The 18,358-nt window shown below is 33.4% G+C and overlaps 1 protein-coding gene across 1 annotated transcript in view; it reads left to right on the forward strand.

Moving 5' to 3' along the window:
* The window catches only part of DNAH12 (dynein axonemal heavy chain 12), a 68,797-nt gene that overhangs the window by 40,012 nt on the left and 10,427 nt on the right, over positions 1-18,358 (forward strand). Inside the window, exons 45-65 of the mRNA XM_084531247.1 lie at positions 137-331; positions 1,108-1,241; positions 1,574-1,736; positions 2,461-2,541; positions 3,761-3,937; positions 4,787-4,918; positions 5,370-5,459; positions 6,958-7,098; positions 7,228-7,469; positions 7,866-8,013; positions 8,487-8,632; positions 9,652-9,866; positions 10,438-10,630; positions 11,494-11,686; positions 12,655-12,827; positions 13,317-13,457; positions 14,319-14,477; positions 14,831-14,975; positions 15,866-16,016; positions 16,330-16,583; positions 17,157-17,297. Of these exons, the coding sequence (XP_084387373.1) occupies positions 137-331; positions 1,108-1,241; positions 1,574-1,736; positions 2,461-2,541; positions 3,761-3,937; positions 4,787-4,918; positions 5,370-5,459; positions 6,958-7,098; positions 7,228-7,469; positions 7,866-8,013; positions 8,487-8,632; positions 9,652-9,866; positions 10,438-10,630; positions 11,494-11,686; positions 12,655-12,827; positions 13,317-13,457; positions 14,319-14,477; positions 14,831-14,975; positions 15,866-16,016; positions 16,330-16,583; positions 17,157-17,297 (3,414 nt within the window). The remainder of the gene's footprint in view (positions 1-136; positions 332-1,107; positions 1,242-1,573; positions 1,737-2,460; positions 2,542-3,760; positions 3,938-4,786; positions 4,919-5,369; positions 5,460-6,957; positions 7,099-7,227; positions 7,470-7,865; positions 8,014-8,486; positions 8,633-9,651; positions 9,867-10,437; positions 10,631-11,493; positions 11,687-12,654; positions 12,828-13,316; positions 13,458-14,318; positions 14,478-14,830; positions 14,976-15,865; positions 16,017-16,329; positions 16,584-17,156; positions 17,298-18,358) is intronic.

Below are 18,358 nucleotides of genomic sequence, written 5' to 3' on the forward strand. Positions count from 1 at the left end.
TTCTACTTATTTCATTTATCAATTAAATATATATATATTTCATGGTGTTACTATCATTAACAGGATTGTTAAAGGACTTCAGAAGTACTTGATGAGAAATTATATAACAGCTTTTACCCTATGTATCATTCCCAAGGGTGTTCGTGCACTAGCTCAGGCTGGCAATAAACATGAAGAACTCAGTCCCTTGGCCTTATTTGCATTTTTTGTGAACTGCTGCAAAGAAAATCTCCATATCGTGGTAGCATTCAGCCCAATTGGAGATGCTTTCCGCAATCGTCTGAGACAGTTTCCCTCACTCATCAACTGCTGTACTATTGATTGGTTCCAGGTATGTGAAAATATATATATATATATATATATTTTTTGTCAGTGAACTATGTCAGTTTTTTAACCATGTCTGTGTTTTCATGGTATAGAATTATTCTGTTTTTCAAAATTTTGAAATAGCATAGACAGTTTTGGTAATATTTTGGGAGCTCTTTGGTGTGTAGTCTCAGTATTTCTTGAACTAAAGAAATTCACGTTTTATCGCTACAAATTTTACACTTCTAAAGTAGTGAGTAATCTCAGTTTGGTGATGGCAATTTGTCATTTTTTTCATAATATACATGTTTTAAAGGACTAGAGAAAACATTTCAGTGTGACAGAACAATTGTCGTAATTTCTGCTGTGTGTTAAGCAAATACAAGTCCTGTTGGAATACTGTAAGTAAATCTTTTATATCAGAATAAAACTTGGAAAACTACTGATCCTTGCTAAAAAGCAAAGTTATTCTCAATTAAAGTGCAGTTAGTTTAATAGGTTGGCTTGGTGCTGAAGTCAATTGATTCATCTACCAAAGGATAACATAGATGCAGAAATGTTTGGATAGCATAACATTATGCAGTTTTTAACTAGAAGATTATCCAGGAGTCACCAGAATAGGTTGCATGAGTAGTGACCTTGCTGCCTGATGTAACTCTCGTATCAGTTCATCATTCCTGAGACCTAGTTGGGACTAGCGTGTCTCATACTGGTATTTCAAATAGTGAAAAATCTCTTTAAACTATGAAGACTGCTAACAACTAAATTTTACACATTCTTTTCTCCTCATTTCTCCATCAGCCGTGGCCCGAAGATGCCCTTGAGCGTGTGGCAAATAAGTTCTTAGAAACACTTGAGCTCACAGACAGTGAGCGTCAGGAGGTTGTGCTCATCTGTCAATACTTTCATACTTCAGTTTTATCACTTTCCTCAAGGTCAGTTTGTTTCTTTTAAAAACAACACATTAATTTCTAGAAATACTAACAAGAAAAAAGATTATACTAATGGAAGGAGTAAAATGAACATCAGAGAACTCAAAAATTGATTTAGAAGGGGCAAGAAACAAGATAGGTGGCTGAGTTGCATGACCACTCATTTCTGTCTTATAAGTTAATGTATAAGCTTTGTCTGCCTAAAATATATAAAATTGTGGAAACCATTTACTTCTTTTAATTGACAAATAGTTCAGTGCATACCTTTTCTACCAATAGTTAGGTGAATAATTATAATAATAACAACAATTAAAGGTATCCTTTATTTCTAATAGGTTTTTTCAAAGTCTCAAACGCCATAATTATGTTACTCCCACTTCTTATCTTGAACTTATTGCTGCCTTTCGGAAACTTCTGACTGAGAAACGAGACTCTGTAATGACAGCCAAGAAGAAATATGTGAATGGACTAGATAAACTAGCTTTTGCTGAATCACAGGTGATTTGGGATGGAAGTGGAACTGAAAATACAGAATGGTTGGCAGAAGCAGGTCTTTTGCTAGAGAGATAAGTCAAAAGCACTACTTCAGATCTTTAAATATATGGAGGTTTGTTTCCTTCAAGTGGGGAGCAGCCTTAATTTTCTGTTTCCAAGTCTGGTTAAAATTAAGAAATGATTTGCATTCTAGTTTGGGTCTGTGTGAACAAAATATTCCTTGTTTAAAAAAATATATTTTCTAACAATGAGGGGCAGTACATTTTAGCAAATACAAAAGTGACCCATACAGGTTTTTTATGATATATTATTTTTCTGTTATACCTAATAATTTGTGTGATTAATTTCAAACAAATTATCTCAAGATCAATCCCAAGGTCAATCTTAAACAGTAAAAATACAATGAATTTGTTTTGCTTTTTTTTCCTGCATTCATAGCTGTCATGTTAGAGTCCAAAGGCCTCTAAGCATGCATTTCTAAGCAGTATGTGAACAGAGCTTCCCTTCCTAAATAGTTATGAGAATGTACTAAAAATGAATGTACTTCTTAAAATTAGAGAGTGTACATGAGATAAAAATAAGTCTCTGAAGTGTTTTGATTTGAAAACAAATGTTATTTTCTTCCACCAATAAATTAGTCATTGGATATTTTCTGGGTTCTAAATCAATTGTTGGAAATTATATTTTGCAATTAAGAATCCTGGTTAATTCTTTTGCATATGTATAGGTTGGTGAGATGAAACAAGAACTAGTTGAGCTGCAGCCCAAACTGGAAGAGGCTAAATTGGATAATGCAAACATGATGAAGGTAGAGTTGCATAAAACATCGTATTCTTAACACAGGCATGTGCATATATATATCATATATTTCACCTTCATAGTAATTAGTTTTGAATGAGGAATCTAATCATACAATGTAGTTCTGTGTCTCGGCTGACTGTTGACAGATTCTAAAGAATATGCCTACATATGGGTACCGATATGTATCTTTTAGAAAATAAGAGCTGAGTTCAGGTTTTTGAGCTTCTTGTTTACTGCACTTAGCAGTACTGTAAAATTTGCCACTGTTTGTGCTTATATCCTTTGAACTGGAAGAAAATTTTACTTTTTATTTAAAATACATATACAGTCAAATGAATACACAGTCCTTGTCTAAGCTCTGTGCTAAAGGATGGTAGAGAAACATTCACGCTAATAGGGGTTAGACTGGGTTTCTCACAATTATTCACAAACATTGTGGTTTTTCAGCATACAAAATAAGCAAGGTAAGTATTGCATGGTTTGTCTTTGCATGCACAGGGATTATGCACTTGATATTTAAAAGGATCCTCAAAAGGAGTAACTTCATAGAAATTTACTGGGATTTGGGAACAGTCTCTTAAGTGTATTTGAAAACTCTGACTTGAGAAAAAACACATCTGGTATGTTACGGTCGCATCACAAAAAAAGTGAAATTTGAGTAACATTTCTGTGCACTGGCTTCTGGTGCTTGTAAGTATTTTTACAGATACAGTGGTATGTCTTCTACCTACTCTAAGAAACTGAGATTTCAGCTCCACCACTACGAGCAAACAGCATCTAAGAAAAATAAATATCACTTCTGCAGAACTGAAGAGGGAGTATTTGGTTGAAGGGTTGACTTGTCCCTGAACATAAAATAAATTTATGTAGTCAGTAATACAAACTGAAGCTATGAAAACTCACAGTAAAAGCTAGTCAGTTTTGAATTACAGCCTTAGGCGCACACTTGTTTTCTTTCATGAACTTCGAACATAGCTTAGCTTTTATTGATGGTAATCTGATTTCATGCAGTGTACCTACTGTTAAAGATCCATAACAATGCTGCGAGATCCGTAACAATGCTAAGAAATAAATTATTCCTTTAACATAAATTGAAAATACATGAAAATATTGAAATACTGAAAAATAAAAAGAGAATATCAAATTATTCCATAACTGCTAACCTAGGTAATCTCAATTTGTTTCATCATTCAGTAGGAAGCTCACCCATATCTTTTTTTCTTTAGACTATAGAAATAGAATCTGCAGAAGTAGAACAAAAAAGAAAAATTGTAAAAGTAGATGAAGAAATTGCGACAGAAAAAGCTGAAGAAGCTCAGGCTTTGAAAAATGAGTGTGAAAGTGATCTGGCAGAGGCGATCCCAGCGCTGGAGGCTGCACTTAATGCTCTTGACACTTTAAAGGCAAGCTAATCTAAACTTCAACAGTCAGAAGAGTTACTTAATATGATGATACTCTTCCGTTTATTTGGGAAAGAATGCACTGAGATGAAAGGATGTTAAAAAGTACTAAATTTCCTGAGTTTTAGCAAAAGAGATATAATACCTATTAACAGTTATGGTTCAGTAGATGTTCATTCCAATGTACTCAGATTACAGTACAGAAGGGGGGTGGGGAGGGGAGGGTTGTGCGTTTAAAATTTTGTTTGTTCCTTTGCAAGAAAGTCCACCTGTGGGGAAAGTACCCAAAACCTGAAGTTATCAACAGGAGTATCAGCTGAATTTTTTCTTTCAGCTAAGTTAAAGTTAACCAGCAATGTGTTAGAAAGCTAATGTTTGTGCCTAAGAATTATCTGGATCTTTAAGTGAAAGGTTTCCTCTTTGTCATAACTTAGTCATGACTTAGACATGATCTGAAAGCAGTATTTTTTACAAAGTCCTGCAGGATTTGCTTTGTAGGAGTCATGAAGGATATGAGATATATATTAGATGATGCTTATGAAAGCATATAAAAGTATTCTGACCTAGACTTTTAAAAATATAATTTTAGTTAATCATTAGTTTATAGTTACTAGTATTTCTTTCATTTTTATTACCTCTGCATAGGATAAATTAATGGGTATTTTTAATTGTCTAGCTAATGCTGTATCATCCCTTCTAAAAGTCCTTAAAGTCCTTTATAATTATGTTCATTGGCAATGGTGCTGTAATTTCTTTTTTCTTTTCTTTTTTTTTTTTTTTCTTTTCATTTATCTTAGTGGTGAGAAGAGCATAACATCATAATTATTTTTTTTAATGTGATTTTTATTTTAGCCTTCTGATATATCAATTGTCAAATCAATGAAAAATCCTCCATCTGGTGTCAAACTTGTCATGGCTGCTGTCTGTGTCATGAAAGACATCAAACCTGAAAGAATTCCAGATCCTTCGGGGACTGGAGGCAAGGTAATATGACACACTTGTGAGTTGCAAAAAAAAGTGTAATTCATATTCTTTGTCACAACACAGAGCACTTGTTCAATAAGTAAAATAACACAAGGTCCAGTAAAGTAAGCAAGTATTTACAGCCTCCATTCATTATTTTGCTGAAAACTATGCTTCAGACATCTTCAGTGTCCAATTTACATAATTTGGAATTTTGAAACATGCAAAGAAAACATGTAATTTGCTTAACTCGTATATAGGTAAAGAGATAATAAATAATTCTTCCCTGAGTCACTGCCTGGTTTTAGACTTGGTTGGGGGAATATATTTGATACGATAGACTTCATTGCTGTGTCAATGAGATACAAGATCATCCGTATTAAATATACATGATTATTAGAGAAGGTTACTCTTTTTTTGTGCGTGTGTTTGTTTTAAAGTTTGAAAAGTTATTTCCTGCTTTCTTCTGTAGATTTTAGATTACTGGGGTCCAAGCAAGAAACTGCTTGGTGACATGAATTTCTTAAAGGATTTGAAAGAGTATGACAAGGACAATATTCCGGTATGATTTTTGTTTAAATATTCAGTAGTTTTTGCCATGTGTATATTTTCTTCCAGGGGGGGAAAATTAGAAAATATTATATTAGTGGCCGCATTTGGCCAGAATTTGTCATTTTATTATGACCAACAATGCTTACAAGATTACAAGGCATCTTTATAGGATGAATATTGTCATCGCAAATGAGTCAAACTTTCTCTCTTCCTCGTAAGTGGCATTTCAAAAGGATTTAAAATTCCCTTTGGGAGTTTCTAAGGCTTCTATTTTGCCTATTTTCTATTTGAATGAAATGTCCTGTGCACAAATGTTTCTAACTTTGAAATTTAAAAGTACTATCTCATAAAAAAAGACATAAAAATAACACAAAACTGTCATCTGTCTTACCCCAAAATGGCCATAATTAGGTGCCTTGATAAGAATAGGGATAGTGTGTATGGTACTTTCACCAAATATTTTTCCACCCTCCCAGAATTTAAATGAAGGATGCCCTAAGTTAGATAGTTTCTGTTTTTAATAGCTTTTGGTGAATCACTCTTCTTTAACTTCTCTAGTCCCCTTAAGATTGTATACGCTTTCAATATCCACAAGATCTTTTCACAAAGCACTCCAGAAGTCTATTTTAAGTGACATGAAAAACTGTGTTCTTTCTTCTGAAGCTTGGTCCTCTTAGCCTCATTTCACGTGTTTTGTTTTGGTTTTATTTTTATTTATTTATTTATTTTGTAGAGACAGTGAACGTTTGATCCCTGTCCAATATTTCCATGCCTTTTTTTTAAGATAGTTTTTCTCAGTAAATTATTCCAGTATTATATTTTCATTTTCTAAAATAACTGTCTACATTGGTTCTTTTTATAATGTTTTTTTTTTCTAATTGTGTAATTTTGATTGCATGCATGCTGAAAAAATGGGCAATATTTTTTTACATATACTAGAACATACACAATAAACCAAAATGTACTAGCTACATAACTTCAAATGATGACCTACTATTCAAGAGTGTGATCCTTGCAGTTTTCCAAGTTCAGTAGAGATTGAACTTGCTTTGCCCTTTAGAAAGCTGGTTCCAAAAAGTAGGTACAAGCAATGTAATTAATTCAGATCTTGTCTTATGTTAGTAGATACACATTCTTATAGTCAGTCCCAATAGCTGTGTCAAGAAATGATAGCAAATAATGAAAATAGCATGTTTTTCATCAAGGGACAGTGTAAATTATGGCTTCTATATGACTGTAATGATCTTAACACTTAAGTAACTGCCACATGGAATATACACTAATTGTGTGATTATGAAGGATAAGGATAGGATTAGGATGAAAACATGAAAGGCTGCAAAGAGTGACAGGGAAATTTAAGGAAACAAATGAGAAGTGGTTTCTACAACAATTAATAAATGCTGAGCAGTTCTTTACTATTTTGGTATATAGAGAAATGGCAATCAGTGTCAGCAGCAAGCCTTTGCTGTATGAAAAATTTAATAACCTGTAATGCATTCATTATCCAGGCAGCTGTCATGCAGAAGATTCGGGCTGAATACCTGACTAATCCAGAGTTTGATCCACCAAAGGTGGCTAAAGCTTCCTCAGCAGCAGAGGGTTTGTGTAAGTGGATAATGGCAATGGAGGTGTATGACAGGGTTGCAAAGGTAAGTTTTTGATCCTAATCCCACAGTGATTATGAATTTTTTCCTTTGCTTGGTATCTTCACCTTAAGCATTGTTATTAAATAATAAATATACAAAATGTGCATTTGTGTATTGTTTGCAATTGAATAGGTTGTTGCACCCAAGAAAGATCGTTTGAGAGAGGCACAGCAATCCTTAGCAGAGACACTAGCACTTTTGAATCAGAAGAGAGATGAACTTGAAGAGGTCGAAAATCGTTTGGCTGCTTTGGAACAAACCTTTACTGAGAAAACTGAAGAAAAGGCTCGTTTAGAATTCCAGGTTGATCTGTGTGCTAAAAAACTAGAACGAGCAGAGAAGTTGATTGGAGGCCTTGGTGGAGAGAAATCAAGGTTAGATTAAAGTTCAAATGTCAGATATAGTATCTATTGTAGAAACATTAGTTTCTACATCAGTTCTCTGAGACTTTAATACTCTATTTCTATCTGAAGGTTGTATGGGATTATAACTGTTTGGGCCCTTGGAAGATTCTTGATTTTGGATTCTGTGTAATATAAAAATGCAGGCAGTAACATTGAGAGAATTGTAGAGAAAGTACTGAAAATATGAAGAAACAACAATGTAATATATATAACAACATCTCTCTATATAGAGATACAGATATAACGTGTACATACATGTTATATGATATATGATATAACAATAACAAAAAGGTTGATGCTTGTCATCAATGCCATAAATGTGGGGGTTTCAGCAGCATTTTATTCTTTATCTTCTGCTTGTCATAGATGGAATAATGCTGCAAATGATCTTCAAGACGTGTATGATAATTTGACAGGAGATGTTCTGATATCAGCTGGTGTGATAGCTTATCTAGGAGCATTTACTGCTGGATTTCGACAAGAATGTACGAAAGATTGGAGCAAGCTATGCAAGGTTAGAACATTATCTTATTTTTTAATAGTTTTTTTTTAGACTGCTGCAAAAGGCTTCATAATGTGGGCCTAAACCTAAAATCCTTTTTAATTTGTTTATTACTAGCCTAATAAAACTCATTAAAATAAGTGAGATAAATTCTGCTAATCCAATATTATGTAAATTTAGACTTCATTGAATTAGTGAATTTACTTCAAACTTAAAATAGCATGTCTGAAATTGAGAGCACATCATTAACTTTGTGAGGCTTGATTATTATTTAAATATAATCTCAGAATTTTCTCTCTTTTGCCTTTAAATAGAAGAATTAACTTTAAAATCTCTTAAAAAAATTCTTAAAAGGAAATGTACTTTGGCCATCTGAATTGAAGACATTTAATAAAAGATGTAAAGAAACATGTAATAAAGGTTTGTTTGTTTTTTTTTTTCTTTCTTTCTTTCTTTTTTTTTTTTCTATTTTTCTTTTCTTGCAGAAGAAAAATATCCCTTGTTCTGATACTTTCTCTTTGAGTAATACTCTTGGTGACCCAATAAAAATAAGAGCCTGGAATATTGCTGGTTTACCAACTGATGTCTTTTCTGTAGACAATGGGGTCATTGTTGAGAATTCCAGACGTTGGTAGGTGACAAAAAGGTTTAATTTTCTAATCCAAGAAAACCCAAGATTTCACACACACACACACACACACAAACAAAACAAACAAACAAACAAAAACCTTAAACATCTAGAGACAGTTTAGCCTCTGTAAATACAATGTACTGGAAAGCAGAACTGGAAACCTTTTATCCTTGTCTTCTGAATTTAATAAGTTTGAGAGGTATTAGACTAGAGGAATTTGAATATATAGTTACTGGAAGTTTTCTGGAGGTGCAGTGATGTGAAAGCTCCCATTAGCTATCTACAAATTGTCTGCACTCAGCTGGAACATAAGATTATAAAACTTCCTATTAATGTTCCTGTGATCTGTGTTATCTTAAGCGTCTTAACTATAGATTCAGATTGCATTTGAATTACAATGTATAATTCCATTATTTGAATGTTACTTAAATTCTCTGAAGGGTGCAGTAAGAGGAGATGTTTAATGTTGTTCATTCTTGACTTCTATTAAAATACATAAATATGGATAAAATCAGCAAGAGTAAAGGGGAACAAATTTTGTTCAACAAAATCAAAATACAGTCATCTTGCCCTGCCCTTCTTACAGTTCCAGCCTTATACCAACTAATATACTAACATCTCAGATTCAAACTGCAACTGATTGTTGATTTTTTTTTAGGTACAAAGATATGTGAGAGAGAACTCAAAACTATCAGCATTTGTAAAAATAAACTTAATTTAAAAATATAGATAAATAAATGCTGATAGTTCTAGTGGAGGGACAGAACGAGATTTTCATAGAATTCTGCTTTCAGGTGTATTTTATGAAAAAGTTATGAATGTTTTTTGCACCCCTTAAAACTATTTTTGCTATTACTTTTCAAGTTGTGATAAAACACTTGTACTCCATTTGTCAGTTAAAATCTTGATTTCAGTTATTTTAAAACTTATCACTTTTCCCTTGACAACCTGACACAGAAGCATTTTAATATAGCTTGAAATTTCTGCAAGAACAGAGAAATTTTTTTTGTGTATTCTAGGCCATTAATGATTGATCCTCAAGGTCAAGCAAATAAATGGATCAAGAATCTTGAGAAAGAAAACCGCCTGAATGTTATCAAGGTCAGTGACACAGATTATATGAGAACCCTGGAGAACTGCATTCAGTTTGGAACTCCACTTCTTCTGGAAAATGTTGGGGAAGAACTAGACCCATCACTTGAACCTCTGCTACTTAAACAGACTTTTAAGCAAGGTACATCAAGATAATTTTAAACCATGGATTACATTACTGTTCAGCTTTTAGTCTATGTTATTGTCTGGTTTACTTCCTGGTTTATTGCTACCTCCACAGCTTTCTTGTGCTTCTCTGAAACTTGCTGAGTAGCTGTGACTTTGGTTTTCAACTTTTCTTTCTCTTTTATCTGGAAAAAGACGGAAAATGCAGACAAGCACAAGTATGTGCTCCTCCGTTCTGAAATGAAAAGGGGAAAAGTTGAAACACTGTTCACTGGAGTTTATTTCAGAAAGATAATTGAAGGAAAGGGTAGTCCCTAAGAATTCGGTATTTGAGAATAATTTCACTGTTCTCAATTGCCATCTCTGGTATTGTATATGTACATTGAAAGTACAGTAGAAATTGGATTGAATCAGTTTGAAAATTTCAGTCAATGTGAAAATTTTGCAGAGTATCAGATTTATGTATTCATTTTTACTTTTCAGAAAATTGTCATTTAAATTTGCTTTTAATTCATCACAGAAATAATGTTTTTTTCTATAAGCAATTGACATAAAGTTTTTCTTAATGTTTCTAATTTTAACTTTAGGAGGCATGGATTGTATCAGGCTTGGTGAGATGGTTATTGAGTATTCCAGTGATTTCAAGTTTTTTATTACCACAAAACTGAGAAATCCACATTATTTGCCTGAACTTTCTACAAAAGTTTCTTTACTCAATTTTATGATAACACCAGAGGGACTTGAAGACCAATTGCTAGGTATTGTTGTAGCAAAAGAGAGGTAGGTATCTCTGTTTGGCAAACGGCCACTTAAAATATTTTATGGCATAATTCCAAGGAAATGAGAGGTGAATTTGTTGTAAAGCAAAATGAATGTTACATGTTTTAAGTGTTGCTCTGTAAAAGCTTAAATTTTTTTTTGGTTTTCTAAGTTGTCTTATACAAAGTTTACTAGGACTTCACTGAAATGCAAGTAGATTATGTGACGTTTACTGTGAGGAGTCAACAGATAATCAAAATAGCAGATGTAAAATCAATTTATTTTTTTTTATGGCAATTTTCTCCTGTAATATTCTTTTATTTTTGAATAATATTGACATAGTTTTCTATGTTTAAATCATTACTGTGTTTTTGCAAGTCGATTAAGCTGCCAGACATAGGTGCTGAATTATTAAGATTTAGTTTTAATTTCTTGCGAAATAAATACAGAGTACTTCTGAAACTTAATACAGGTCTTATCTGAACCTTCACAGAGACATAAAGTAGTTTCTGGGTCATACAGAGCTGTCTATGCAATTGGGCTAAATTCTGTTTGCTAAAAAACTGCTTCCAGGAGTAAACTTACTCCGCATATCGCACTTTTTTTTCAGATCCAGAGATATAATAAAGTAAAACTTGGATGTGCCGACATTTGTAAAGTACTAAGATGTTAAAACTCAGCAATTCATTTCCAAATACTGAAGTTATGCAAAGAAATCTGTACTCTGTTATAAATATATGCTCAACAGTATCAACCCATTTAAACTGATGGGAATACTCACAAATATTTATGGTGGGAACAGAGAGTTGTCTTCATGGGCTTCCTTTATAGTCAGTGGAAGATGAGAATTGACTATGTTTGCTATACGTGTTTTTCTTCATCAGACCAGAATTAGAAGAGGAAAGAAATATTCTCATCCTTCAGTCTGCAGCCAATAAAAAGAATCTAAAAGAAATTGAGAGGAAAATTTTAGAAACCTTACAGTCATCTGAAGGGAATATTCTGGAAGATGAGAGTGCTATTGAGATCTTGGATTCTGCTAAAATAACGGCCAATGAAATCACAAAAAAACAGCAGGTAAGGAATGATAATGTTTTTTCCTTAATAATATGTACAAATTAAATGTAAAATTTGCAGCTAGCAAAAGAACTGTGGATTAGATGCAAGGAAGAAATTCTGTGCTGGTGAAATATGAAGAAATAAGATTTGGACTATTCTAGAATCTCCACAGGTGGTTTATTCAGTCTCCAATTTACACGTTTTGAAGAATATATATCTATCTAAAGGACTGAATAAAAAGTGGCAAATTCTGAAGTTAAGGTAACATGTTAAGCTAAAGGAAGGACCTAATTTTAAAAACAAAAAGAAAACTCAGACATTAATAATCTGGGTGACTAATATAGGTATTCAAGCCTAGATTCTTTTGTTATATTTAATGAATAAAATACCATCTGAAGTAAATGAGACCCAAATAATAAAAGAATAAAGATGTTTTCAAAATTATTACAGACTTAACAGAAATCAAACTTTCTTTAAGCTGATGTTGTCCTTTTGTTAATACCTATTAAGGGTAATCTTAGAATATGTCTAACAGTTTAATTCTGAAAAACCTTTTTATATTCAAAGTATTATTTTGTATAAAGCTGATTTGTAGTAGAATAAATAGAGCTTAAATACATGAGCAGTCCGAAATTGCCCATATTTTTTAATATTGCAGAGATAAAGATTGATACAGTTGCAGCTAAATGATGCATCAGAACTGTTGTGACATGTTTATCCTTTGTTTTGACTATTGCATCCTACAGTATAGATAAATAGATCGGGCACTGCTGCATTAAAGTGCTCATTTTCCTAGTGTAGGCATTACCTATTGTGATTGTGCATTTTGGAACATTAAAGTTGTCTCACTGTAGTGTTAGAAAGTGCTGTGTAGAAATATTTTAATGATGTTACTTGGTAGGAACATTTTTGTTCCAAAGAACAGGAAGATTGTCTTTGGGGAAAACAAACAAACAAACAAACTTGAAATTACTATTGATATGTAGGTTGCAGAGAAAACGGAGCTTAAAATAGCTGAATCTCGAGAAGGCTATCGACCAATTGCAAAGCATTCATCGGTGCTGTTCTTCAGTATTGCAGACCTGGCAAACATTGATCCCATGTACCAATACTCCCTTAGCTGGTTTGTTAATCTCTTCATCAACTCTATTCATGATAGGTAAATACAGTATTTATAGTATAAAATAAGATGTTTTCATTCTCTTCTTCTGAACAGTTCCCTCTGTTTTTAAACCATTTACCTCTCAGCCCTCTTTAAATGTAGGCTTTTGAAACAAAATATAATTTGTTAGTAAAATAAATATTCTTTTTAGTCACTGCTTGAGCAAGTCATGAACTGTAAGCATGCACTGCAGACTAATATTTAAGTATTTGTAAGAATCTTGCTTATAGAAAGGGTGTTCACTATGAACACTACAAGAGTGCTGCCACCTAACTCCAGCAAATCAGTTCATTATTTTGCTCGGAACTCTAAACAGAGCTGTGAAGCATTGAGTGTAATTGAATTTGGGGGGAAATGGGCTTCTATGTCTCTTGTGGAGCATGCAGGCTTAATATGATTCATCCACAACGTTAAATAGATTTAGATTCTTAACTGATTTGCTTAAGTTATTAAATCTGAAGTCTCACCTTATTTGTTTCTTCTTAGTAACAAATCCAAAATTTTGGAGAAGCGACTTCGATATCTAACTGATCACTTTACATACAATTTGTACTGCAATGTGTGTCGCTCACTGTTTGAAAAGGACAAGCTGCTCTTTTCCTTTTTACTCTGCTGCAATCTTCTCATGTAAGCTCATTTTTCTTAAGTTTTTAATAACAGAAACCAATGATTTTCTTACTGGGGAAAAAGTCAAGAATATTTGGGGTTTTAAATACTCATAATATGGACTAGTGAAAGATGTAGGTACATGTATCACTACTATAGCCTTTGGGCACGTTACAGAAAAAATGTTTGTGTTCATATTTAAACCAATGGCTTAGTCACTGATACATCTTTTAAAGAAAATACATCCGTTTAAAGAAAATGGATAGTAGTATCAAAAGCTATTGCTATTACTTAATAAGTTTATAAATAGAAGTCTGATGCTATTGTGCCATTCTAGCAACTTCTAATTTTTTGTCTTTTTATTTTTTTTTCCATTTTCCCTCATCTTCCTCTTATACCTGTTTGCATCCATCATGAGATCTCAGTTGTAGTCTTCTCTCTTCTACTGTCTTTTTATTTGTCTTCCTGTGCCTTTTTTTGGGGGGAGGGGAATTTTGTGCTAATACATTGTGAAATGAAAGATAAATTCAAAATTGTGTGATCATGACTATAATGCACATATCTATTTAATAACAGTGTGTACATACCTGTATATGGACCATTCTTCCTGGCCTAATTTTTTCCTTTATTGTATTCCCAGAATCTATTTTTTCTATCAAGCCTTTAAAAATTAAGAATAATAGCACTTTTTAAAAACAAATAAGTAGATATATACTTTTAAATCTTGAAATCATTACTGTAGGTGTTATCAGTCATTCTCTACCATACAATTTCTTGATTGTCTAGAATACTGTGATCTGATCTTAGCTGTTACTGCAGTAGGAGTATTGCTAACTGTTTTTTGTTTGTTTGTTTTTGTTTTTTTCCCTGCCTGGAATATAGGGCTAAAAATGAAATTGAACGTCAAGAGTTTATGTTCTTACTAACTGGTGGTGTGGGTCTCAAGAATAAATACAAGAATCCAGATCCATCTTGGCTACCAGATAAGAGCTGGGATGAAATATGTCGTGCAAGTGAAATCCCAGCTTTGAAAGGACTGAGGTATAGTAAAATTATATGAATTATCCATAATTGTTTTTGAACAAATTACGCACAACATGCTGAAAAGAAATGTTCTAAAGTGGAGTTTTTCCTGAAATACAAGAAGCCAAAAATTCATGCCATCATCCCACACCTATGATTCTTTCAAGTACCACACAATGCTGGATAGAAGAGGAAGCAGAGCTTACTGTCAACGCAGAACCTTTCAGGTGAAGTCTTGTATTTCTGCAACAGCACGCTGGGGAAAGAGCTTCATTCAGCTGTTGGATTATTTTCTGATATAGATGTATTTTTGATAAATATCAAAATACACTCCAAGTATTTACAGTAACTGTAAGCACTTTTTCCTCTAGGAATCACGTGACTGAAAATATAGGTGAATGGCAAAAAATTTATGACAGCAAAGAGCCACAAAGCTTTCCGTTACCAGAACAATGGAATAATACATTAAACGAATTACAAAAGATGGTAATTCTTCGGTGCTTAAGGCCAGACAAGGTAAAATGATACATTATCATGTGTTTGTAGACTGTTGCAGGTCTTATACCATAGTTTGCAATAGTTATTAAAAAAAAAAAATAGTTGTTAAAAGAAAATATGATGAACAACAGATTATTAAGAACAGGTTATTAAGAAAATAAATGCTATTCTTATTTTTCAATTAAGCAGTGAAAACACCAGAAGCATCATCTGAGATATTCTGTTTGCATTTTTCAGAGGATATTCATCGTTCTAGTTTTCTTCAAGTGCTTATTCATGTTCAGTCTGTTCTTTGATGCACCCCATATACCCAAGAGCAGGACATGTTAAGAAGAAGAAATGCACAGTGTCCAGTACAATGTGCTTTCATACTAAAGGTTAAATGGGAATAGAGAGATGAAATGTGCTGAACAGCCAAATAGAGCTTTTAACACATTCTTCCTTATTTCACTTATCAAATTGTATTGTGTGCTGTTTAGGAACAACCAATGTTAGGATTTAAAGTACATGTTGCAACTGCTTATTAGTGAACATTAGTGTAATTAATTCTAAGGGGGAAACATGCTAGTCCTTCACACTAGGTAAAGCCTCAATTAAAGTTTTAGTGTGATTCAGTGTTGCTCATATGAGTTATTTTACCTTTTATTTGCTAAAAACATTTTAATCACCTTTGGGGGAAAAGAAAAAAAAAAAAAGAAATGAAAGGCAGGGGGTGACAACATGAGCTGAAACCTATGCTTCTGAAGCATTCAGCAAAACTAGTCTCACATCTGTGCAAACTAGAAAGGTCTCTCTCTAGGTGTTTTGCTGAGGAATTTAACTGAGTTAGGGTACAGTGTACTTTGAAGATGCTGTGAAATAATCATTTATGTTTGATTTAAGTTAATAGTCTGTATTTACTTCACCAGCTTGGTCCAGCTATAACAACGTTTGTAACAGATAAACTGGGGAAGAAATTTGTAGAGCCACCACCTTTTGATCTAACAAAAAGTTACTTAGATTCAAATTCTACAATCCCTCTAATATTTGTGCTATCTCCAGGAGCAGATCCCATGTCCAGTAAGTATATACACAAAGAGAAAATGAAAGCCAAGAATATTTTTTCAGATTCGAGACCTGCGCTTCCTCTTCAATACACAGTGGAGATTATTTTGCCCTTAGCACAAGTAGATTTGAGTGCATTATGTCAGACTGATACAATCACGTGCTCCCTAAAAAGGACAACGTTATTTAATACTGAATAATTACAATCTACACTAAAGCTATACCTTCTTGTTGTATGTATATTTTTTAAAAATAGTAATTAACATTTTTTCATGACATAGCTTCTTTTTAATGAAGAAACGCTAAAATCATATGCTTTCTTTTCAAGGCCTTCTGAAATTTGCAAATGACAAAGAGATGGTCGGAAATAAGTTTCAGTCCATCTCATTAGGACAAGGACAAGGACCTATTGCTACAAAAATGATTCAAGAAGGAATGGAAGAAGGAACTTGGGTTTGTTTACAAAATTGTCATTTAGCTGTCTCCTGGATGCCAGTACTAGAGAAAATATGTGAAGAATTTAGCAGTGAAAAATGTCATCCAGACTTCAGACTTTGGCTTACTAGTTACCCGTCCCCAAAGGTACGTGTATTGACAAACAGTATTTATTAATAGAAGGGAAAAGCTGGTGAAATTTTATCCCAATTTTTCATATACCTGAAGGAACTAATAATGTGGGACTTTTCTCAAATGCTTAGAGGCTTTTGAAGAGATAATTTAATCAAGAAAGGTCATTTAAAAATTAGTTCTAAAAATAACTATACCAATCTACCTTTTCAATACTTTGATATTGTGATGTGTGATATTTTGTATAGTAGTGAATGGAGCTGCATATTGCCAGCACGGGTAATTAAGGAGGTTTTTTTGTTGCCTGTGAGTTTTTCTTTCACATAAATTGAAAAATTTATTTTTGCAGCATACATTTTACCTGTAAGGTATTGAATGCCAACAAAACTCTTTAAAATACAGGTTTGTAGTTCACAGCACAGTCTTAGCTTTCTTTGAGTTCTTTTTTAATCTGTTGATCTTTAAAATGTGATTTCTTACAGATAACAGTTAATATAACAAACAAAACATAATAATGTATTGTTATAATAATATAATTTATATATTCCATACTTTCTGAGTCCAGTTTTGCTATTTTTTAATTTCTAGTTCCCAGTAACTATTCTGCAAAACGGAGTAAAGATGACAAATGAACCTCCTACTGGTCTCCGGTTAAACCTACTTCAGTCATTTCTTTCTGATCCTATTTCTGATCCTGCATTCTTCTCCGGATGCCCTGAAAAGGAGCTGGTAATTTTCTCATCTCTTTATCTCTTGACAGTTTGTTTGTTTGTGTGTGGTGGTGGTGTTTTTGTTGTTGGCTTTTTTTGTTTTGATCCACAGATACACTGATTTCTGTCCAGTTAATATCATAAGCTGAAGTGATTGTGAGTTTAGGTTTTAGAATGATTAAAATGATGACCTGAGAATTGCTATACTGGGTAATTTCATGTGGCAATCACTAGAATGTTTTCTTTGGCTTTATTAAATAACACAAATCTGAAATGTTACATGTACATATTACACAATTTGTATAAACTTCGAACATTCATTAGTACAGGATACCTGTCCAAGTTGTGTAACTGAGGGTCAGAACTCAGCTGTAATGCCATTCCAAACAGAAGCACATGCAAAGCCAAACTTCCTTTTGAAAGTACAAAATTAGGATAAATATAAGCATTATCACTGTTGAGATGATAAGCACTCAAATCCTTTTCTTGCTCTCAGGGACTAGTACTGCAGTGCCCATATCTCTTCCTGATAAATAAGGAACCACTTAGCTAATCATCACCTGTGAAGGAAGTGAAAAAACAGTGGGATTAGTCAGCAAAGAATATTGTAATCAATATATATATAGCTGTGAGTGGGTGCAACTAAGGATTTACATTTAACAGTACAACTATATTTTATATATTTGTCTACTGAGGCTTAAAATTAAATACCTGATATTTGAATTCTTACAAAGTCAGCACCCCTTTACACAGAAAAAGAGAAAAATCTTGTATAAAACTGTAACGTTTTCATTGGTCACATGGACGGTGGGTTTGAATGTCCTCTCTGCAAGTCTGCAGATGACACCTACCTGGGTGGTGCTGATGACACTTCAGAGGGAAGGGATGCCATCCAGAGGGACCTTGACAGGCTTGAGAGATGGACACAAGCAAAGCTCATGCAGTTCAACAAAGCCAAGTGCAAGGTGCTGCACCAGGGTCAGCAATCCCCAGCATCACCAGACTTGGTGATGAATAGATTGAGAGTAGCCTTGTAGGGAAAGACATGGGGTTCTGATGGTTGAGAAGCTCAATATAAGC

Source organism: Aythya ferina (genome assembly GCF_964211825.1).
Source record: "Aythya ferina genome assembly, chromosome: 10".
Classification (NCBI taxonomy): domain Eukaryota; kingdom Metazoa; phylum Chordata; class Aves; order Anseriformes; family Anatidae; genus Aythya; species Aythya ferina.